At 64.2% G+C, this 20,287-nt stretch overlaps 6 protein-coding genes across 6 annotated transcripts; all 6 read left to right on the forward strand.

The window, feature by feature from the left end:
* Positions 1 to 768: 768 nt before the first annotated feature.
* LSCM1_08062 (uncharacterized protein) lies at positions 769 to 2,295 on the forward strand (the record flags this gene model as incomplete). The annotated part of the gene is made up of 1 exon (XM_067325405.1): positions 769 to 2,295. One exon carries the CDS (start codon positions 769 to 771, stop codon positions 2,293 to 2,295), a length of 1,527 nt encoding a protein of 508 aa, XP_067181510.1.
* Positions 2,296 to 3,187: 892 nt separating this feature from the next.
* LSCM1_08063 (uncharacterized protein) lies at positions 3,188 to 5,302 on the forward strand (the record flags this gene model as incomplete). Its single annotated transcript, XM_067325406.1, has 1 exon — positions 3,188 to 5,302. The coding sequence occupies one exon, from the start codon at positions 3,188 to 3,190 to the stop codon at positions 5,300 to 5,302; it is 2,115 nt and encodes a 704-aa protein (XP_067181511.1).
* A 3,542-nt stretch (positions 5,303 to 8,844) lies between these two features.
* LSCM1_08064 (uncharacterized protein) lies at positions 8,845 to 9,312 on the forward strand (the record flags this gene model as incomplete). The annotated part of the gene is made up of 1 exon (XM_067325407.1): positions 8,845 to 9,312. The coding sequence occupies one exon, from the start codon at positions 8,845 to 8,847 to the stop codon at positions 9,310 to 9,312; it is 468 nt and encodes a 155-aa protein (XP_067181512.1).
* Positions 9,313 to 9,903: 591 nt separating this feature from the next.
* Positions 9,904 to 10,155, forward strand: LSCM1_08065 (uncharacterized protein; the record flags this gene model as incomplete). The annotated part of the gene is made up of 1 exon (XM_067325408.1): positions 9,904 to 10,155. One exon carries the CDS (start codon positions 9,904 to 9,906, stop codon positions 10,153 to 10,155), a length of 252 nt encoding a protein of 83 aa, XP_067181513.1.
* A 1,278-nt stretch (positions 10,156 to 11,433) lies between these two features.
* On the forward strand, positions 11,434 to 12,516 carry LSCM1_08066 (uncharacterized protein; the record flags this gene model as incomplete). Its single annotated transcript, XM_067325409.1, has 1 exon — positions 11,434 to 12,516. One exon carries the CDS (start codon positions 11,434 to 11,436, stop codon positions 12,514 to 12,516), a length of 1,083 nt encoding a protein of 360 aa, XP_067181514.1.
* Positions 12,517 to 13,804: 1,288 nt separating this feature from the next.
* Positions 13,805 to 18,694, forward strand: LSCM1_08067 (uncharacterized protein; the record flags this gene model as incomplete). Its single annotated transcript, XM_067325410.1, has 1 exon — positions 13,805 to 18,694. The coding sequence occupies one exon, from the start codon at positions 13,805 to 13,807 to the stop codon at positions 18,692 to 18,694; it is 4,890 nt and encodes a 1,629-aa protein (XP_067181515.1).
* Positions 18,695 to 20,287: the final 1,593 nt, after the last annotated feature.

The following is a 20,287-nucleotide window of genomic DNA, read 5'->3' on the forward strand; positions in this document are numbered from 1 at the left end:
GCTAGCCCCTCCGTATACGTGGGATGGGAGCCGGGCGGAGGTGATGGAGCAAGGCGATGCGAGAGAGCAGAGACGCAGAATTGACAAGAAGAGTCCGCAGAAGTCTGAGGGCAGAACTGTGGCGTCCGTGAGCGTGGCGGCGATGGTGACCGCTGCTCTCGTCCATGCGTGCAGCCAAGGAAGAGGAGAAGTGATCAGCTTGCATCACGCGCACCCTCTCTCTCCGTCCTCGGATGCTTAGCCGCCGTCTTGCTGACGGGGATGACGATGGCGGCTGCGCGCTCATTTTGCCCACTAAGTTTTCTGTGCGGACATCGGTGCAGTCCTCCGGTGTGTGTAACTGTGTGTGCCCTCTGTCTCCACTGCTCTGTTTCTCTGCATGCCTCCCGCTCCACACACGCACACACTGCTCACCCCTCAGTGCATGTCGCTAAAAAGGGGTGGAAGAGGCATACAAGCGAGTGGATCATCGTCGCGCGGGTATCGGTGCGCATACGTGTGTGTGTGTGTGGAGGGGGGCGGAGTGGAATGATGCAGTTACAATTGGTTGGTGTGTTGGTGTGCAGCTGTGTCTGGCACTCTTCTTTTTTCTCTGCCGAGTCCTCAGCTGGCACTGACGCCACCTCCCGCCAAGAAAAAATAAAGGGGAATCTGGCGTGCTCCTTGTGCCGATGAGGTACGCAAAGGTTGCGCTCGGGCACCTGCATGCGTGTGCGGGTTCCTGTCTGTGCACGTGTGTGTGTGTGCCAGCCATGAGTTGAAGAGCGCATGCACCTATGCACACCACTCCTCATCACCCTCCCACCGCCCACGCCGGCTTTGTGCACACCACTCCGTCATCTCTCTGGTGTGAAGGCGTTAGGCAGTCGGCCTTCGCTGCCCGGTGCGCATGCGTTCGCGGTCGGCGTTTTAGCACGCTTACCGGTCTCTCTTGCGGCGGCGACGTGCGCCTCTGTACTTCGCCGCCACTCAGCTCCTTTGTTCTCTTTCTCCGCGCTATTCTCACCACCACCACCACCTTCTCTCTCTCACCCCCACCCCGTCATCGACCCCGCTGACGCAGAGCAATCTTTGTTCGGAGCACGTGAAGTGAGGGGCGCCGTTGGCTCTCTCTGCGCACACGGCTCGCTTGTGCCTCGCCGGTGCTCCTCTTCCAGTAGCAGCGCTGTCCGGGGCTCTTTCGGTGGTTACACGTGCGTGTCGTGGCCACTTACGCGGACCAGCACCATCGACCTCCCCCTCTCCTGCTGCACACGTGCGGCCACCGCTCCCCTTTCGCTGGCCGCATTGACCCCATTTTTTTTGTGTGTTCTTCACCTGCCCCCTCCCCCCATCTCAGCACGCGGTGGGCCGATGCCGTCCCCAGCGATGCTGCGAACCAGCCGTGTGCTGCTGGACAAATCTATGTTCGCTGCGAAGCGGCGTGTGATTGTGCCCATTCAGCCCACGCCCGGCTACCCGGCGCACTTCATCAAAGCGTCCTTCACAACAGACCCTCTCAAGGAGAAGCAGAAGGCCCGCTTCTCCTCTGGTGGTGACGCGATGCGTGAGGTGCAAGACATCCCGAAGCGACTGGAGGGCCACCGGTCGCGTGCGGAGCTCGCGTCGCGCGGCGACGGGGACTTCGAGGCGCTCGTCGAGTTCATCCAGGGCGCCTCGTACGACCAGCTCATCTCCGGCAGGCGCTTCAGGAAGATCTATGAAAAACTTTCAGAGAACGATGACATGTTCGTGTGGCTTTGCCACACCGCCATGGCGGTGCTGAACCCCGGTGACATGCGCTCGCGGTTGATCTACAACCACCTCAAGGCGCTCGCTGAAGCCGTGGCGAGCGGCGAGATGACGCAGCGAACAGCGTTTCGCTTCTTCGAGTCCGCCGTGCGCAGCCCGGCCTACCGCGAAATCGCAGCTCGGCAATTGGAGACTGGAGCGGCTACTCGCCTGGCTGGCGTTGCAGCGGCAGCGGACGTAATGCGCGAGATGGGGCTGACACGGCGTCCCATGTCGTCTTACTTTGAGCTCTATCAGCGTATTGTGGAGCGCAGTGAGGCCATGACACCCTGGGGCTTCCCACCGCTCTTCCAGTTCGAGGAACGGTTGGCGCTGGAGCCGCGGCTGAGGTTCTTCTCGCGCGCGGGGCAGCAGCAGCTGGAGCGACGCCGCCGCGGCTCCATTTTCTCACCGCACACCATCCTGCAAGGACGGCGTATCTTCTGGATACCGCCAACGTGGAACCGCGCTGGCCGCTTTATTGGGCCGCACATCAACCTGTACCCCGGCCTTACGCCTGACTAAGCGAGCAACGTCAAGCGGTAGAGCTGCTTTGTGTGTGTGTGTGTTGCACCTGCGGAGCTCAGCGGAGGTTCTTCACAGCAGCCCTTAGGCGCTCGTACACTTTGTCGCCCCCTTTCGGCGGGGCACCAAAAGTCAACTCTGCGGAAGGCGCCGTGTGGGCGCCGGGGCTCTGCTGCCCCATTTCTGTTGTCACGTTTTCGGAGCTGTCCTGCGCGCGCGCTAAGGAGAGAGCGAAGAGGAAGAGGAGGGGGAAGCGAGGGACCGCTTCCACGGAGACAATGCTCGTGCGTGTGCAGTGCGCGCGCTCAACAGGATGATCGCATCTAAGTCCGCGACGGGATGCAGTGTCGCTACTGGCGGGTAGGCAGTGGGATTGCAGCAAAGGTGAAGACTCCGTCATCGGCGTGGGATGGCTGGGTGGGGGGAGGAGGGAGGGGGTCAGGCAGGCTGGCATGGCGTCGCACGCCCCCCCCCACTCCATCCCCTCCCCCTTCTTGCTCATAGACACATACACACGTAGCCTCAAACGGACTCCATTGTGCTCGTCGCCCTCACCCTCCGTTTCTCCTCCCCGCTTTCCTCCGTCACACCCGCCCACTTGACCTCGCTGTCTCGCCCAACGCGTACACGCACCGCGCACACAGAGCGTGCATATCTCTATAAACTGCTCTCGCTTTTTATTTGTTGCTACTCAGTCACCCTCTCACGCAATCCTTCACGCGACCCTGACACGTGTGCAGCGAAACAACCCCCGTCTTCGTCGCTGTTGCTGTTAGCTTCCACCTGTGCAAGGGGCAATCCTGTCGTCCCTCTCCAAACCACCTCATCTCACCCCTGTGCAGCATCCCCAGTCCTTCGCACGTGACCGCACGGGCGCACGCAGACACGCAGCATGGGAGCAGCTTTGTCGTACTACTTTGAGAAGCGCAGCAAGCTGAGCGAGGTGGAACACTCGTGTTACCGGGCCTACGCCACCTATGGAGCTCAGTGCGTTCCTGTGAAAGGCACCGGCAGCACTGACCGCTCAGCGGTCTACCGCATGTCGAACAAGAGCGAGGCTGACTTCGCGCGTCTGTGCGAGGAGTGGTATGGGGGCGACTCGTGCCTCTCCGTCATCGAAGCGCTCTGCAAGGAGCGCGGCACGCGCACGTGCTTGGCGTACCGGACGCTGAAAGAAATCGAGAGGAAAGAGTCGGTGTCCGCAGATGGTCGTAAGAGGGTGCTCGAGACGTACGTCTTTGAGCCGGAGCTGCAGACGATCAGCTATGCGGCCTTCTGGAGGGGCGTCATCGACTTGGGCCGTGGCCTCCGAGAAATTGGTCTCGAGAAGGGCGACACTGTCGCTATTTACGAGGAAACCCGCTGGGAGTGGGTGACCACGCTGTACAGCTGCTGGACGCAGGGCCTCGTCGTGGCCACCGTGTACGCCAACCTCGGCGAGGAAGCGCTCCAGTACGCCTTGGAAGAGACACAGTGCAAGGCGATTGTGTGCAACGGCACGAAGGCGAGGGACCTGCTGTGCATGCTCAAGGTAGCCGAGGCGCGCAAAGGCACAAAGGTCATCTACCTCGGCGATCCGCCCCTCTTGGAGGCGTCAGAGGAGTATCAGGTGCTCGCGTGGAGTGATGTGATGCAGTGCGGCAGGCGCAGCAACGCCAGCTACCACATTCCGAAGGGCGCCGAGAGCAAAGATGAGCTCGCGCTTATCATGTACACGAGCGGCACCACTGGCAACCCCAAGGGTGTCATGCACACACACGGCAGTCTTTACTGCGGCTGCATGACGATCAACCATCGAATCAACGACCTGCTGGGAGAGATGAAGGCGCAGGAGTGGTACTGCTCCTATCTGCCCCTTGCCCACATCATGGAGCTTACCGTCACCTCGGTGCTCCTCATTCGCGGCGTCATCATCGGCTACGGCAGCCCACGTACACTGCTGGACACCTTCGCCAAGCCGTGCGGAGACCTATCTGTATACCGGCCATACCTCTTCGTCGCTGTTCCGCGCGTGTTTGATAGCATGAAGAAGGCGGTGGAGGAGAAGTTGCCGCCTCCGGGGTCGGTGAGGCGCCGCATCTTCGATAAGGCCTACAAGTCGCGCCTCAAGGCGCTTCAGAAGGGCTGCGACACACCCTTCTATAACAAGAAGGTCTTCGCCGCTCCCCGCAAGGTGATGGGCGGCCGCGTGCACGCGATGCTCAGTGGTGGTGGCCCACTGTCGGCCTCCACGCAAGAATTCATCAATGTCGTCTTCGGCATGGTGATCCAGGGCTGGGGCATGACGGAAACGGTTGCCTGCGGCTGCATCCAGCGCGTGGGCAACCTCGAGTATGAGTCGGTCGGCCAGATGCTCTTGACTGAGGAGCTGCAGCTGGTGGACACGGAGAACTTTAAGCACACAGATCTCCCGGAGCCACGCGGTGAGATCTGCCTGCGCGGCCCTTTTATCTTCAAGGGCTACTACAAGCAGCCAGCGCAGACGAAGGAGGCACTGGACGATGAGGGGTGGTTCCACACCGGCGACGTGGGTGCCATGTCCGCAAACGGCACCCTGCGTATCGTGGGGCGCGTCAAGGCGCTCGCCAAGAACGCCAACGGTGAATATTTGGCGCTGGAAATGCTCGAGAGCATCTACGGCACGAACGAGCTCGTCGTCCCGAACGGGGTCTGCGTGCTCGTCGACCCGCGCCGTAGCTACATTGCCCTCATCGCCCTGACCACCGAAAAGCTGGTGACAGCCTTCATGAAGAAGAACAGGATCACAGGCGGCCAGTTCCCCGGCGTCCTGGAAGACGCAGAATTTTTAAAGAAGGCCCTCCTCAGCCTCCAGAAAACCGCCCGTGACGCAAAGCGCCGCCCCTTCGAGGTGGTGCAGTCCATCCAACTGTTAAACGAGGAGTGGACACCAGAGAATGGCGTGCTGACAGCGGCCATGAAGCTGAAGCGCCGCGTTGTCAGCGAAAGGTACGCGGGCTGCATTCAAAAGCTCTTCGAGAAAGATTAGTAGAAACAAAGGGTAACGCTGCTCGGCAGTGGGGGCAACCACAGACAGATGCCGCGGAAGGCGTCCTCCGCCTTCCTCCTCCTTCAGCCGTGCCTCTTTTTTGCCTTGCAGGAGCGCTGCTGCTTCGCAGTAGTCCCGCAAATTTTGCCGTCTCTCTTCGTGACAGGCGTCGATCAGAGACACGTACGCCCCCTCTCCTCCTCTCTTCCGTCGCTGTTGGCCGATTCATCAGTCCGGGCCCCGTGCCCACTGCCACGAAGCGCCTTAGAAAAGTGAACGAGAGAGGAGGAGTGAGCGCGGTGATAAGCCCATCTCACTGTGCACGATACAGCTGGATGGAGCGCTGTTCTCTTCGTTTCCTCCTCACTGATCGCCGCCCTCGTGGCGCCGACACCACCTTCCTGTCTGGTGGCACCTCAGTGTAGAACCTGCGGGCTCCGGTGGGCCCTTTCCTTCCTCCTCCCCCCAACTCCACTCTGTCGCCCTGTTAAACACCGAGCCGCCTCCGGTGCGTGAGAGAGGCCGGGCCATGCACCCCCCTGCTGCGGAGGCACCTGTGAGAAACGCATCGCTGCTGATGTCAGCGGTCAGATCTCGCATTGCGTGGCGCTGGTGCCGCCTGCGACAGTGAGCACGCTCGCGCCAGTCCATATGCTGGGGCCAAGCGCCAGTGTGGCTCGGCCGTATGTCGCCCGTCCCTCGCTGTCCACTGGTGGTGTGGCGAACCTGAGGCCCCCTCCCCTCCCCCCGAGGCGGGGTTGGGGCGTGGTGTGTGTGTCTCTGTGTGTGGGTGTGTGCAACAGGCGGCGACCAGTGTAATGAGTGCGGCTGCCAGGCGACCTGCGGAGCGGGAGGCGGGGTAGAGTGTAAGGCCGGGCGCGTGCTGAGGTGACTGAGTAGCCCGCATCGCTGTCGTGCGTGTGTACCTGCTGCTTCTCGCCCCTGGAGGCGAATAGGGCCCTGTGCGCAGCAGGGGCCGAGCTGGAAAGGGAGGGAGGGCCGCTCCGCCTTCGGCGTGTGTCTGCCGCGTGGCCGAGAAGAGCGGGCGCCTTTGGCGAAACAAAAAACGAAGCCCCAAATCCTTCTCTGTGCCGGCATAAGCGCGTTCGTGAGCGGAGGCGTGTCTGCGCATGTGCTTGTGCAGACGTCTAAGCGGATGGCCACCCATTGTGGCTGAACAGGCACGCCAACATCCACCCACCAATTCGTACCCCCGTCATCCTCTTTTTTTCCGTATGGCCTCTGTGTGTCTGTCTGCGAGGGGCGGAGTGTGCCGCTGGCCGCACTTGCTATCGGCTGCGCGCTATCTCCCTCAAGGCCTCTTCGGGGCTGTTCTACTTCTTCTTCTGAGACCGACACATGGCGAGAGAGAGAGGTGAGGTGGCGGCTTGCACAGATAGCTCGCTTTGTGGCGCAGCCACGCCTCACTCCCATGTGCTCGACTAACTCTTGCAGTGTGCTGCTCATGCCTTTCAGCTTTGTTTATTCAGAAGGGGCACCGCTCAGTCAGGCTCATCACCACCCATGCGAATGCCCTGTACATGCATCCGTGTATGCCCATCTACAGGTGCGTCTATCCGTTCTTGTCGCCTGCCAGTAGCAGCGCTGCATCACTCGTCTCTCTTTCTGTCTGTGTGTGCGTATCCGTACGGGTCTCCCTCCCCACCCACTGCCACAACTTCTCTCTTTTTGCCTGCACTGCTCTGTCCTTACGTGCGCGTGGCTCCTCGCGACGTAGCGGAGAGGGGACGAAGAGGAGGGCGAGAGGGCTGACACGTCTTATCTGGCCGACCTATCCTATCGCTGCCACTCCCTCCCTCCCTCTCTGCTCCCCCCCTTCAGTCTGGTCACCGCCCACCGCTGCCGAAGAGCATTTTTTCTTAATCTGTGTGCGAGTGCATCGGTGGCGGGGCCCTCCCCATCCGCCCCTCCCCGCCTACCTTTTTTTTCTTGTCGCGTTTTGTTTTACGCGCGCGTGCAGTTGAGGCGACGGGGTGGGCGACGGCGACAGGTGCGGTCTTTTTTTCATCTGCCCTTCACCCGTACACCCGCGCCCGTCCGCTTTGCTTCATCATTAGCGGAACGCCGCTGCCCTCTTTTTTAGGTTTGATGCTCTCTGCTTGTCGCCTCTCCCCCTCTTCCCCCCCTTCCCCAACTTGCACACACACACACACACACACGAACACACAGTGGACGATAGACACCCGAGAGAAGAGAAGGCGCCTTCATTTCTGTACTGGGTGGTGGTGTAGGTGGTGGCGGCGTGTCTGTCTGTGTGTGTGTGTGTGAGTTAGAGAGGGGGGGCTACTTTGCTCGGTGAAGTGAGCCTCGTCGTCCCCTCACTCCCTCTTTCTCTCTCTCTAAGACTCCCTCCGCCCCCCTCCCCCCGCTCTCGGTAGTACTCGTGGCGGCGGCGGTCATTTTTTCTTTTTCTTTCTCTGCATCATTGCATCACGCTCTCTTCGATTTTTCTTGTCACTCTCTGTGGGCTTTCTCACTCCCCCTGCTCAGGTGTAGAATTGCCACTGCACAATGGGTGTATATGCGGACCTTTTTTTGTGTGTGATGTGTGTGTGGTGTGCTCATCGTTTCTGCCTTCTCACCCGCACATCTGCTTGCCCAAATGGAAAAAAAAAGGGGGGGCGAACATTTTACACTCACGACGACGAAATCGTTATCACTGGCCGCCATTAGCTCGCCCGCGCGCTCTCCTTCGCTTTCGCCTTTGGCTACCCCTTTTTTTTGGATCTCTTGCCACCACCACCACCTCCTCCTCCGCATGTGTGTACGTGTGCGTGCGTGATGAGATGGCCCTGCTGTTTACCCCCTTCCCCCTGATCGCTCTCTCCCCTGTGAAGGACGGATTCGCAGCTCAGCTGTGGCGGCGGAAGCGCTGCTCTGTACATGAGAGGCGGAGGGAGAAGCGAAGTCGAGCGTCCAGCAGCACCGCCGCACAGACGAACTCACGGTGTTATCCCCACCATCACCCGAACGAAGAACTGTTTCTCCTTCGCTCCCAATGTCATCAATACGAAGAAAACAAAAGAGACCTAACCGTCTCCGCCTCTCAGTCTCTCGCTGCCAGCCACACGAGCACGTCGTCTCGGCTTCCAGACAAGGAATCGAACACACAGCTGAGGAAAGGAAGAGAAAAGAGGGAAGCCCCCCATTTGGCGGGCAAGACTCGGCAAGGCTGCAGCGACGCTGGTGTATGCTCTTGACCAATCAACGGCCGGCAAAGCGCCACCGGCAGGGTGAGAAGGGGAGAGGAGGTTGTGCACGTGCGCCTGGGCTTTACCCCCCCCCCACTCTCTCCCTCCCCCCACTCACACACACACACACGCCCCTATACTCCCTTCTTGTGCTCTCTCCCTCTTCTCTGTGGGTACGCGCGCCTATGCGCCATCCGAACTTGAGGCGTTCAATTATCGCCCTGCCTCTCATCCTCACGCGCGCAGCGGGCACATCTGGTCGTGCACTCCGCTTCCGCGCAGTTCCGTTTACCCTCCTCACGCGCCCTTTCGAGGAGGCGGACGGGGCTCATGCTTCGCCGCACCGTGCAACGTGCCATGGGCAACAGCCACTTCAGCGGGGGCAAGGAGCGCGACCGCATCGAGCAGGAGCGCCGCCGCCGCCTGCTCTACGACGCCGCGGGTAACCTTCAGATTGGTGGCCTCCTATCCCTTATGTACCATGACTTCAAGAAGCCCGCCGCCATCGGCCTTGGCATGGCCGCTTTCTTGTACGGCTATAACCGGCTGATCGTGTGCCTGTCGCGGGAGGAGGAGGCGGAGGGCTTGCGGCTGGATGCGGAGAGCGAAGCGGTAGCCCGGCAGACGGGCAAGCTGAAGGCAGATCGGTATCTCATCAAGCCGAATCGGCAGATCGACGACCCTGACTTCGCGAACATCCCCGCGTTTGGCGGCAAAGGTGTCAGCTCCAGCAGGCTCTTGAGTGACGACAGCGTCAGCAGCGGGCCCCTGCAGAGTGAGCGGAGCCGCAGCCGATAGCTGTCTGGCACGAAACGGGTGGCCAGAGCGTTTGCCGCAGGGTGTGATGGTGTGTGTGTGTGTGAGGAGCTGCCCATTGCGCTAACGTCCCCTTTTCAAGAGAACTGCACGCGATACCTTCACCACGGCCACAGCCGTCATGCACTCCATCGCAGCCCCCTCCCCTCACCTCACCTCTCTCTGTCTCTGTCGGCGTGTGCGCTGCACGACGCGGGACACAAGACGCAGACCTGAAAGAGCGAGACAGAAAGCGGCGTACGGGAAGGCAGTGGTGTGCATCGTCACCCCCCCCTCCCCCTTAAAAGAAAAGGGGACGAGGCTGCCGGAGGCCCCCCCTCCCACTCCTGCAATTCTTTCTTTTCATGTGACGACCTCTCTGCAGAAGAGACGTCTGGCCGCGCATCAACCCGCCCCCCACCCCTTCTCATCGTCTTTTCTCGTCACTCGCTCGCATGTGGCACACATTCATCTATGCACACGTCTGTCTCTCGCTCACCTCTGCCCTCCCCTCACACGCACACGCACACGCGCAGGACGCTTTCTTCATTTCCCTCTCAGCCCCTTCCCGTGTTGCTTTGCCGCATCGTCGCCATGCCGCGCGAGATTAAGACGCTGAAGGAATTCCTCGCCATCTGCTCCCGCAAGGATGCGCGGTGCGTGAAGGTGAAGCGCAACCCGGACGCGACGAAGTTCAAGGTGCGCTGCAGCCGCTACCTCTACACGCTTGTCGTGAACGACAAGAAGAAGGCGGACAAGATCGAGCGCTCCATTCACCCGTCCGTGAAGAAGATCGCCGTGACGGCCCGCTCGCACGCCAAGACGAACGCTGGGTCGAAGCAGTAGACGGGCACGGCAGCGACGGTGCCACCACGGATGCCGTCCTCGACGAGCCGCATACGCTGGCGCGCAGGCACATGCACGCCAGCGGAAGAAAGGGGTGCTCCAGCACATCCCGCCCGTGGGAAACGCCTACCCGCTCCCTCTTCGTCACCTTCCCCTCCCGCCTTCCGTCTCTTCCTGCGAGCATGGATCGAGGCGCGTGCGCGCCTACGTGAGTGGCCGCAGCGACGTGGGGGGAGGGGGGGTATGCAGGAGCCGTCGTGGCGGGGAAACTGCGTTGGCTGGCATGGCCGCGCCCGGGCCCATGAAGTGGCACTGGTCTCGGAAAACAAGTCGGCAGCAACGGCCGGCGAGGGAGTGATGATAGGACGATGGCGTGGCTCAGACGCCCCCCACCTTTCCCCCCCTCCCCTGTCTCTCCCTCTCTCGTCGCTGAGCGTCTCGTCGCGCCCTCACCGCTGCCGGCGATGGGCGCCCTTCGCTTTTTGCCGCTCATTTTTCATTTTTGCCTTCTCATTTGCCGAGTGCGAAAGGGGTGCGCCCCGCCCTCCCCTCCCCTCGTCCCCTCCAACGCACACACACACAGAGAGAAAGGGTAACCCTAATCGTAGCTGAGGACGAGTCGAGCGGCACGTCCGAGGCGCGTCTCGCTCCTGCCATCGCTCTGGTGAGCGGAATCAGCGTTGTGCGCAGCCTCGGCAGCAACAGCAGCCAACGCAACGGCACCTCACTCACTCACTCGCTCTCTCTCCGTTTTTTTTTCCGATTATTGAGACAGAAGGGACGAAAGGTGAACCGGCATGGAGGGGGATGCGCATGTGTCCCCTACCACTTGCACAGTCCTCCTGCCCGTTCCAGCCACGCATCGGGGTGGTGGGGGGAGGAAGAGGAGGAGCGAGTGCAGCTCAAGGTTATGAGGAGACACACGAGCACACTAAGTAAACTCGCGCCCAAGACACCACCTCGGCTACCATCTCTCTGGCTGTCTGTCTGTCTCTCTGCCCTTTTCCTTCGCCCACTCGCGGCTTTCTGCTTTTCGACCGGGCCTGCGCTCGCCTTTGCAGCACCATCACCATTATCGCCGCCGTCTCCCGCAGTCGCGTTCCGCCTCCCTTTACCTCCCGCCCCTCTTTCCTCGTCGTCGCCGTCTCTTCACAAAATTTTGCCTCGACTCGCCCCCCCTCCTTCCCCCCCCGCCTCTGCCTAATCACTTGCGCAGAGGACGACCTCATCGACTGACTGTCTTTCCAATCGCGTCGTCTCATCTTCAGGCATCCTGCCATGTCTGCCGCCTACGTGGCGAAGTGCGCGCACCTGTGCAAGGGCGGGCCGAGATCTGTGGCCAGCGTATGCGCTCATGAACGAGGCTGCCGTCAAGTGGCTCTCCTCCGCCGGCCGCCATGCGCTCAGAGCACGATTGCGAAGCAGCACGGCACTGCCTGCGTTTCGGCAAAGCTCAGCCTGCGGTGCTGCTGCACTGTGACGGGGAATCATCACGCCACAGATGCGTCAAGAGGTGTGACGCCTCCGTTCGAGTCGCTGACCGCGTCGCAGCAGCCGACCGTGGAGGATCTCTTTACGAGCCGCTTCGACACAGGTGTCTATGCCCATTGTCGGGGCACCTCCGCGAACGCAGCGCCGCCGCCCGCCTCTCGATGCGCAGCCGCTGAGTTGCCATTCTCGGAGCGCCTTCCCTCTCTCGCGTCGAGAACTACGGCGAAAGCGCACAAAACAGGAGCGTCCCTCGCTGCCAGAAGAGCGCAGGCAGTGCCGTGGGGCGGCCTTTGGCAGTGCCTCACATCCCGCAGCCACCTGCCGGCCATCAGCATCATTCACAGCATGGGCAAGACGCCGCACCCGGCGAGCACTGCCAATGATGGGCTGCCGTCCGTACCACTGCCCCCGTCCGCCTGCTTCTCTCCGCAGAACGCGCCCGCCGCTGACGAAGCTGCCGGGCTGTCATCGTCCAGCCTCCCGCCCCCGCCGCCTGCTGTGCAGCGCTACTGGCACAGTTATCGGCTGTGGGCATCCCTGCACCCGCACATTCAGCAAGAGCATCTAGCAGTGCTGCATCTACGTGCGCAGGCGAATGCAGCCAAAGTAGCGCAGCAGGAATCGCTGCGGCAGCATCTGTACCGCACCATGTACTGGACGCTGTTCGTGGTGTGCCCGCTGCTGGGGCTTCTGTTCCTATGGCTGACGGTCGAGGCCGCTGCGTACGGGGCGGAGCTGGAGGTGTTACCCTTCGTCAAGTACGACGAAGCACTTCGGGACTTCGCGGAGGCGGAAGGCCACCACCGCCAACTCAGAAGCGCCAAGGGCAGCAGTGGTGCGTTGAAGAAGAAAAACGTCCGCATCGACTGAGCTGTCTTTGGCGCGTAAGACCAATCGTGTCTTCGCCGCTTCCGCCCCTCAGTTTGGTCGGTGCCGCCAGCCACTTCATCACAAGAAGCAAGAAAAAAAAAGGGCACCACGAAGCGCCTGGTGCGAGAACGCGCGGCGGTTCGATTGCCCTTCCGGGCCTTCTCCACAGCCCTAATGTCTCCTTACCCCCCCTCCATCGCGGCCACCACCCCACACACGCACACCTCGCCCAAGCCGTGGTGGATGACACCATAAGCGGGGTGAGGGAGGAGGGACGGGACGTAGAAAGTGGTCGAGGGAGATAGCGGGGGCACCCACTACCCGAAGCTCGAGCTCGTCGTGTTGCCCCCCTCGCGCCAGCGCCCACGCGTGCAGCACACCACACCAATGCGTGCGAGTTGGCAGCAGCCTCATGCGTATGGTCCGCTGGTGCCTGTGCCCTTCCCCTTCTCTCCCTCTCGCTGAGCCATCGCATTCATGGGCACGCGCGCACCATTGGCCCAGCCCACATCCGATCCCGCCCTGCCCTATCTCCTCTGAACCTCTGCCTTTCCGTCGCTCTCTCCAGCAACGTGGTGCATGATGGCCCTCCTCGCCGCCTGACACGACGATCGCCCACTACCCTTTTTCCTCCCCCTCCCTCTCCTTCCGCGGTGCAAGCACGTGCCTGGGCCTTCGATCGCCTTCCTGGAGGCGCTACCACAGCACCTCCCTCTCCTCTCGCATCACCAAGAGTCGAGCAACTACCCCGCCCCTCCTATTTTACACTCGCGGCCTCGTCGCCTTCCCAGCAAGCACCGCGATCCCTCACGCCTTTCAGCGAATCATCACGCGAACCACACACAGAGGGGGAGGCGTGGGGGGTGGGGGGCATGCGCCGGTGCGTGCGTATGCGTGAGCTATCCGCTAGCCGTTGCTCTCGCGCATCCTCTTCGTCAGCTGAGGCTCTCGAGCACCTTCTGCTCTACGTAACTTATCCCATTGCACTGGCCACCATTCTCGCCACAGCACCGCCCCCCCTCCTCCTCCTCTTTCTTGAGCGCGAGGTGGACCGCGGTAGCGTGCGCTACAAGCTTCATGCAGCGTCTCTCTTGTGCGCAGACCTGCGCTGACGCGCTGCCTTTGGCCCTCACCCACCCCCTTCGTCTCTCTCGCTTAGGCACCTGTACCACTTCTTGTGCGTCTCGGCGGCGAACACTGGCTGACTTGGGAGCACCACCGCCGCCAGCGAAGCGGGTCGCCCTCTCTCCACTGCAACACTTTCCCCAGAGCCACCGCTGGGGTGATCATGTCGACCCCAGTCGGCGGCATGGTACCGCAGGACCGCTGGCAGCCGCAACAGAGTGTGAAGATCTGTCAGTATCAGGACTGCGGCGCCCCCTTTGGATTCTTCTCCAGCAAATTTCACTGCCACCGATGCGGCATTGTGCTGTGCAGTAAGTGCGCCGCCACGAAGACCACCATTCCCCGGCACTTCAACAACGAGGCCGTCACCGTCTGCCAGCGCTGTTTTCAAGTGGTGGTGCGCTACAAGGCGCGCGGGCCGTCCCACCCGGGCTACGTCATTCACTCCTCCACCGTCAGCAGCACACCAACGCGAGGGTCGCCGCCGCCGGAGACTCGCCCGCATCCTGCCACACCCCTCGCCGCGACCTCAGACCAGCACACCACCCCGACGCCCTCTTCGCTGAGTGCGACACAACGGGAAACGGCCGCGCCGCCGGTACCGACACGCATCAGTCAGCGTGACGTTCAAGCACTGCAAAGCGTCATCGAGAGTCTTCAGACCGCACTCGGGCAGGAACAGACACAGTCCGCCAAGGCGGCAACTTTGGCCGCCACCGAGCTCGCAAGCCTCCGAGAAGAAAACGCCGCTCTTAAGACCACTCTACAGCTGCTGCAACAGCACCTTCAACAGAGCGACGAAAGTCCTCCACCACACACGCCATCTGCCGACGAGCTGCAGCAGCGCCTGGGCGCCGCCACGCAGGAGCGCGCCGTGCTGGAGGCGCAGGTGGCACAGCTGACGGCGGACCGCGACGAGGCGTGCAGGCAGCTGACCGCGAACGCCGACGAGCTGCAGCAGCGCCTGGGCACCGCCACGCAGGAGCGCGCCGTGCTGGAGGCGCAGGTGGCACAGCTGACGGCGGACCGCGACGAGGCGTGCAGGCAGCTGACCGCGAACGCCGACGAGCTGCAGCAGCGCCTGGGCGCCGCCACGCAGGAGCGCGCCGTGCTGGAGGCGCAGGTGGCACAGCTGACGGCGGACCGCGACGAGGCGCGCAGGCAGCTGACCGCGAACGCCGACGAGCTGCAGCAGCGCCTGGGCGCCGCCACGCAGGAGCGCGCCGTGCTGGAGGCGCAGGTGGCACAGCTGACGGCGGACCGCGACGAGGCGTGCAGGCAGCTGACCGCGAACGCCGACGAGCTGCAGCAGCGCCTGGGCGCCGCCACGCAGGAGCGCGCCGTGCTGGAGGCGCAGGTGGCACAGCTGACGGCGGACCGCGACGAGGCGTGCAGGCAGCTGACCGCGAACGCCGACGAGCTGCAGCAGCGCCTGGGCGCCGCCACGCAGGAGCGCGCCGTGCTGGAGGCGCAGGTGGCACAGCTGACGGCGGACCGCGACGAGGCGCGCAGGCAGCTGACCGCGAACGCCGACGAGCTGCAGCAGCGCCTGGGCGCCGCCACGCAGGAGCGCGCCGTGCTGGAGGCGCAGGTGGCACAGCTGACGGCGGACCGCGACGAGGCGTGCAGGCAGCTGACCGCGAACGCCGACGAGCTGCAGCAGCGCCTGGGCGCCGCCACGCAGGAGCGCGCCGTGCTGGAGGCGCAGGTGGCACAGCTGACGGCGGACCGCGACGAGGCGTGCAGGCAGCTGACCGCGAACGCCGACGAGCTGCAGCAGCGCCTGGGCGCCGCCACGCAGGAGCGCGCCGTGCTGGAGGCGCAGGTGGCACAGCTGACGGCGGACCGCGACGAGGCGTGCAGGCAGCTGACCGCGAACGCCGACGAGCTGCAGCAGCGCCTGGGCGCCGCCACGCAGGAGCGCGCCGTGCTGGAGGCGCAGGTGGCACAGCTGACGGCGGACCGCGACGAGGCGTGCAGGCAGCTGACCGCGAACGCCGACGAGCTGCAGCAGCGCCTGGGCGCCGCCACGCAGGAGCGCGCCGTGCTGGAGGCGCAGGTGGCACAGCTGACGGCGGACCGCGACGAGGCGCGCAGGCAGCTGACCGCGAACGCCGACGAGCTGCAGCAGCGCCTGGGCGCCGCCACGCAGGAGCGCGCCGTGCTGGAGGCGCAGGTGGCACAGCTGACGGCGGACCGCGACGAGGCGTGCAGGCAGCTGACCGCGAACGCCGACGAGCTGCAGCAGCGCCTGGGCGCCGCCACGCAGGAGCGCGCCGTGCTGGAGGCGCAGGTGGCACAGCTGACGGCGGACCGCGACGAGGCGTGCAGGCAGCTGACCGCGAACGCCGACGAGCTGCAGCAGCGCCTGGGCGCCGCCACGCAGGAGCGCGCCGTGCTGGAGGCGCAGGTGGCACAGCTGACGGCGGACCGCGACGAGGCGTGCAGGCAGCTGACCGCGAACGCCGACGAGCTGCAGCAGCGCCTGGGCGCCGCCACGCAGGAGCGCGCCGTGCTGGAGGCGCAGGTGGCACAGCTGACGGCGGACCGCGACGAGGCGCGCAGGCAGCTGACCGCGAACGCCGACGAGCTGCAGCAGCGCCTGGGCGCCGCCACGCAGGAGCGCGCCGTGCTGGAGGCGCAGGTGGCACAGCTGACGGCGGACCGCGACGAGGCGTGCAGGCAGCTGACCGCGAACGCCGACGAGCTGCAGCAGCGCCTGGGCGCCGCCACGCAGGAGCGCGCCGTGCTGGAGGCGCAGGTGGCACAGCTGACGGCGGACCGCGACGAGGCGTGCAGGCAGCTGACCGCGAACGCCGACGAGCTGCAGCAGCGCCTGGGCACCGCCACGCAGGAGCGCGCCGTGCTGGAGGCGCAGGTGGCACAGCTGACGGCGGACCGCGACGAGGCGCGCAGGCAGCTGACCGCGAACGCCGACGAGCTGCAGCAGCGCCTGGGCGCCGCCACGCAGGAGCGCGCCGTGCTGGAGGCGCAGGTGGCACAGCTGACGGCGGACCGCGACGAGGCGCGCAGGCAGCTGACCGCGAACGCCGACGAGCTGCAGCAGCGCCTGGGCGCCGCCACGCAGGAGCGCGCCGTGCTGGAGGCGCAGGTGGCACAGCTGACGGCGGACCGCGACGAGGCGTGCAGGCAGCTGACCGCGAACGCCGACGAGCTGCAGCAGCGCCTGGGCACCGCCACGCAGGAGCGCGCCGTGCTGGAGGCGCAGGTGGCACAGCTGACGGCGGACCGCGACGAGGCGCGCAGGCAGCTGACCGCGAACGCCGACGAGCTGCAGCAGCGCCTGGGCGCCGCCACGCAGGAGCGCGCCGTGCTGGAGGCGCAGGTGGCACAGCTGACGGCGGACCGCGACGAGGCGCGCAGGCAGCTGACCGCGAACGCCGACGAGCTGCAGCAGCGCCTGGGCGCCGCCACGCAGGAGCGCGCCGTGCTGGAGGCGCAGGTGGCACAGCTGACGGCGGACCGCGACGAGGCGTGCAGGCAGCTGACCGCGAACGCCGACGAGCTGCAGCAGCGCCTGGGCGCCGCCACGCAGGAGCGCGCCGTGCTGGAGGCGCAGGTGGCACAGCTGACGGCGGACCGCGACGAGGCGCGCAGGCAGCTGACCGCGAACGCCGACGAGCTGCAGCAGCGCCTGGGCGCCGCCACGCAGGAGCGCGCCGTGCTGGAGGCGCAGGTGGCACAGCTGACGGCGGACCGCGACGAGGCGTGCAGGCAGCTGACCGCGAACGCCGACGAGCTGCAGCAGCGCCTGGGCGCCGCCACGCAGGAGCGCGCCGTGCTGGAGGCGCAGGTGGCACAGCTGACGGCGGACCGCGACGAGGCGTGCAGGCAGCTGACCGCGAACGCCGACGAGCTGCAGCAGCGCCTGGGCGCCGCCACGCAGGAGCGCGCCGTGCTGGAGGCGCAGGTGGCACAGCTGACGGCGGACCGCGACGAGGCGTGCAGGCAGCTGACCGCGAACGCCGACGAGCTGCAGCAGCGCCTGGGCACCGCCACGCAGGAGCGCGCCGTGCTGGAGGCGCAGGTGGCACAGCTGACGGCGGACCGCGACGAGGCGCGCAGGCAGCTGACCGCGAACGCCGACGAGCTGCAGCAGCGCCTGGGCGCCGCCACGCAGGAGCGCGCCGTGCTGGAGGCGCAGGTGGCACAGCTGACGGCGGACCGCGACGAGGCGTGCAGGCAGCTGACCGCGAACGCCGACGAGCTGCAGCAGCGCCTGGGCACCGCCACGCAGGAGCGCGCCGTGCTGGAGGCGCAGGTGGCACAGCTGACGGCGGACCGCGACGAGGCGCGCAGGCAGCTGACCGCGAACGCCGACGAGCTGCAGCAGCGCCTGGTCTCGCGAGAGGCCTTTTTAGATGATCGAGCATCGCTGTTAAAGGAAAAGGAGGTTCAGCTGCTGCGCATCGCGCAGGATTTGCGGGCGAAATCGCGAGACCTTCAGGGGCTGCATGATCGTGTGATGGGGTGTGTGCCGGCGGAATCTCTGCAGCCTCTGAGAATTGGTGGTGTTGGGGCTTCTCGGAACACGCCAAGGCAGCAGCAGTTCTGCACGCCAGTGAGAGTCCCTCTGTCCCAGCTGGAGGGTGGGGCGCCGCTGTCCTCGCAGGCAGGCGAGGCCACAACGAGCAGCCACCTGACATTTTCCTTGCCGAGGCAGCCGCCACGGTCGGCAAGGTTGCACGTGGACGCGGAGGAGGAGACTCAGGAACGGCTGGCAGCTGCCACGGAGGCTTACCGAGACGTTCTGTTCGAGCATATTTTGGAGTCGAACGGGCTGGAAAGCGTGGACGCGTTGTCGCAGTTCCTGCCCTGCCGTTCCTCTGGAGGTCGGCTGAGGACTCCGCGACTGCCTTCGAGCGACATCACTGCGAAGACGCGTGCAATGCTGCGAGCGTTAGAGGAACGGCTGGGCAGCTCTGACAAGGTCGTGCGTGGAGTCGACGCAGCTGTGCAGAAGCGAAGCCTGGACGCCTTTCGGCGACTCGAGGCGGCAGTGTCTGCTCTCTGTGAAGGTAGTGAAGTTTAGCGACGCAGCTCCTCACCACAGCCGTTGGCGACCACCTCTCAAGTCCTCAATACCGTCGCGCAGAGAAGCACGCACCGGTGCTTTACTCACAAATTTTTGTCGGCTGCGAGGTACTACGCCATCCCCGAAAGCGCGCCCTCGTCTTCACTCCTTCCGCACACACACACACACACACGCGCACTCCTCTGCGGACATTCTCTGGAGGCCTTGTATCAGTCACTAGGGTGTGTGCAGCAGCTGACTACCCTTCTCGCGTCTGTGTACCCCTCCCCCACAACGTCTCCGTTCAATCGGGCGCTTTGTACTTCAGCTGTATGTCAGCGTAGATGTTGGGCCGCACCAAATCACGCGCGGTGCATCGAAGAGGGCGCACAGCAAAGAATGCGTTCCGTTGCTCTTACGTGCAGCTGCCCTGCCATTCCTCTGTGCGACCGCCGTTGAGGTGTGCGTACTGCTCGCCGTGTGCGCATGCTTAACCGGGCTCCCCTGCCTCTGCGGTGCCCCACCGGCATGCAGGCACCCTGCCACAGCGTATGCGTCCTTCCCTCGGTCTTCCTTTTTTTTTGGCCCCCTCGCCGCTGACCTCTCTCCACCGCTTCCACCTGAACACGCACCTCAACGCACGGGTGTGGAGGCGGGCATGAGCACCGCTGGGCGGGCACCGCCTTTCCATTCCCCCTTCTCTTCTTCCTCTCGCCCCTCGACACACCTGAGCCGCCCTCTGACTCTCGTCGGCGTCATTCGCCCACCGCTCTCCCCCTTTACACACACACACACACGCGCGCACACAAAACCGACGGTGATAGCCACAGTGAGAGAGCAGAGCGCTGCGAATCGGAGGCCGGACACGCGTGCGCATGCAGCGTGGGGACGGGGGGTCTCTTCCTACGTCGCTAATGCGCAAAGGTGCCGGTGGACAGAACAGCGGTGAGGGCTGCGGCGGCCATGCCGCCAATGCCGATGCCGCCCTCTTGCGTGCACTGTCCATGGCGAACGTCCGCCGCGCACTGCAGCGTATAGTGACGGAGCTTCAGCAGCAGGGCCAATCGGTGCCATCGTCTGCAGGGGTGGAGGCCGACCGAGGCTCAATCGATGAAGGCGCCTCCACACATATCGCACCCCCTGCACTGCTTGCTTCGACCTCCAGCACCGATTGGGCGGGCTCGCCACACCCTAACACGGCGAAGCAGCAGTGTGAGAGGCTCCGTCTTCTCTTCTTGGCAGAGTGGGCGCAGCGATTGGTCGAGGCTTACGCGCCAATCATGACGTCCAGTGCTCAGATGGGAGCCGCGCCGTCTCAGTGGGCGCACCCCAATTTGCGCGATGCTCGTCTTGGCGAAGAGGCGGAGAGTGCTGCCGCTGCGGCGGCAGACTCGCCGCTGACCGAGCAGACCGACGCCTCCATTGCATGCAGTGATGCGGACCTGTCACCGATGGGTTACCCGAGCGTGCCGGTGGAGCGGCGGCTAAGCTATCGAAGTGAAAGCTCACGCCCACAGGAGGTCACGTCAGCATCCGTCTCGGCTTCACCGGAGTCCTACCGCGCATTGCGCACCTCGCAAGGGTCAGGGGCTACCAGTCATACCGATCTAC

This window comes from Leishmania martiniquensis, chromosome 3, assembly GCF_017916325.1.
Source record: "Leishmania martiniquensis isolate LSCM1 chromosome 3, whole genome shotgun sequence".
In the NCBI taxonomy this organism is placed as follows: domain Eukaryota; phylum Euglenozoa; class Kinetoplastea; order Trypanosomatida; family Trypanosomatidae; genus Leishmania; species Leishmania martiniquensis.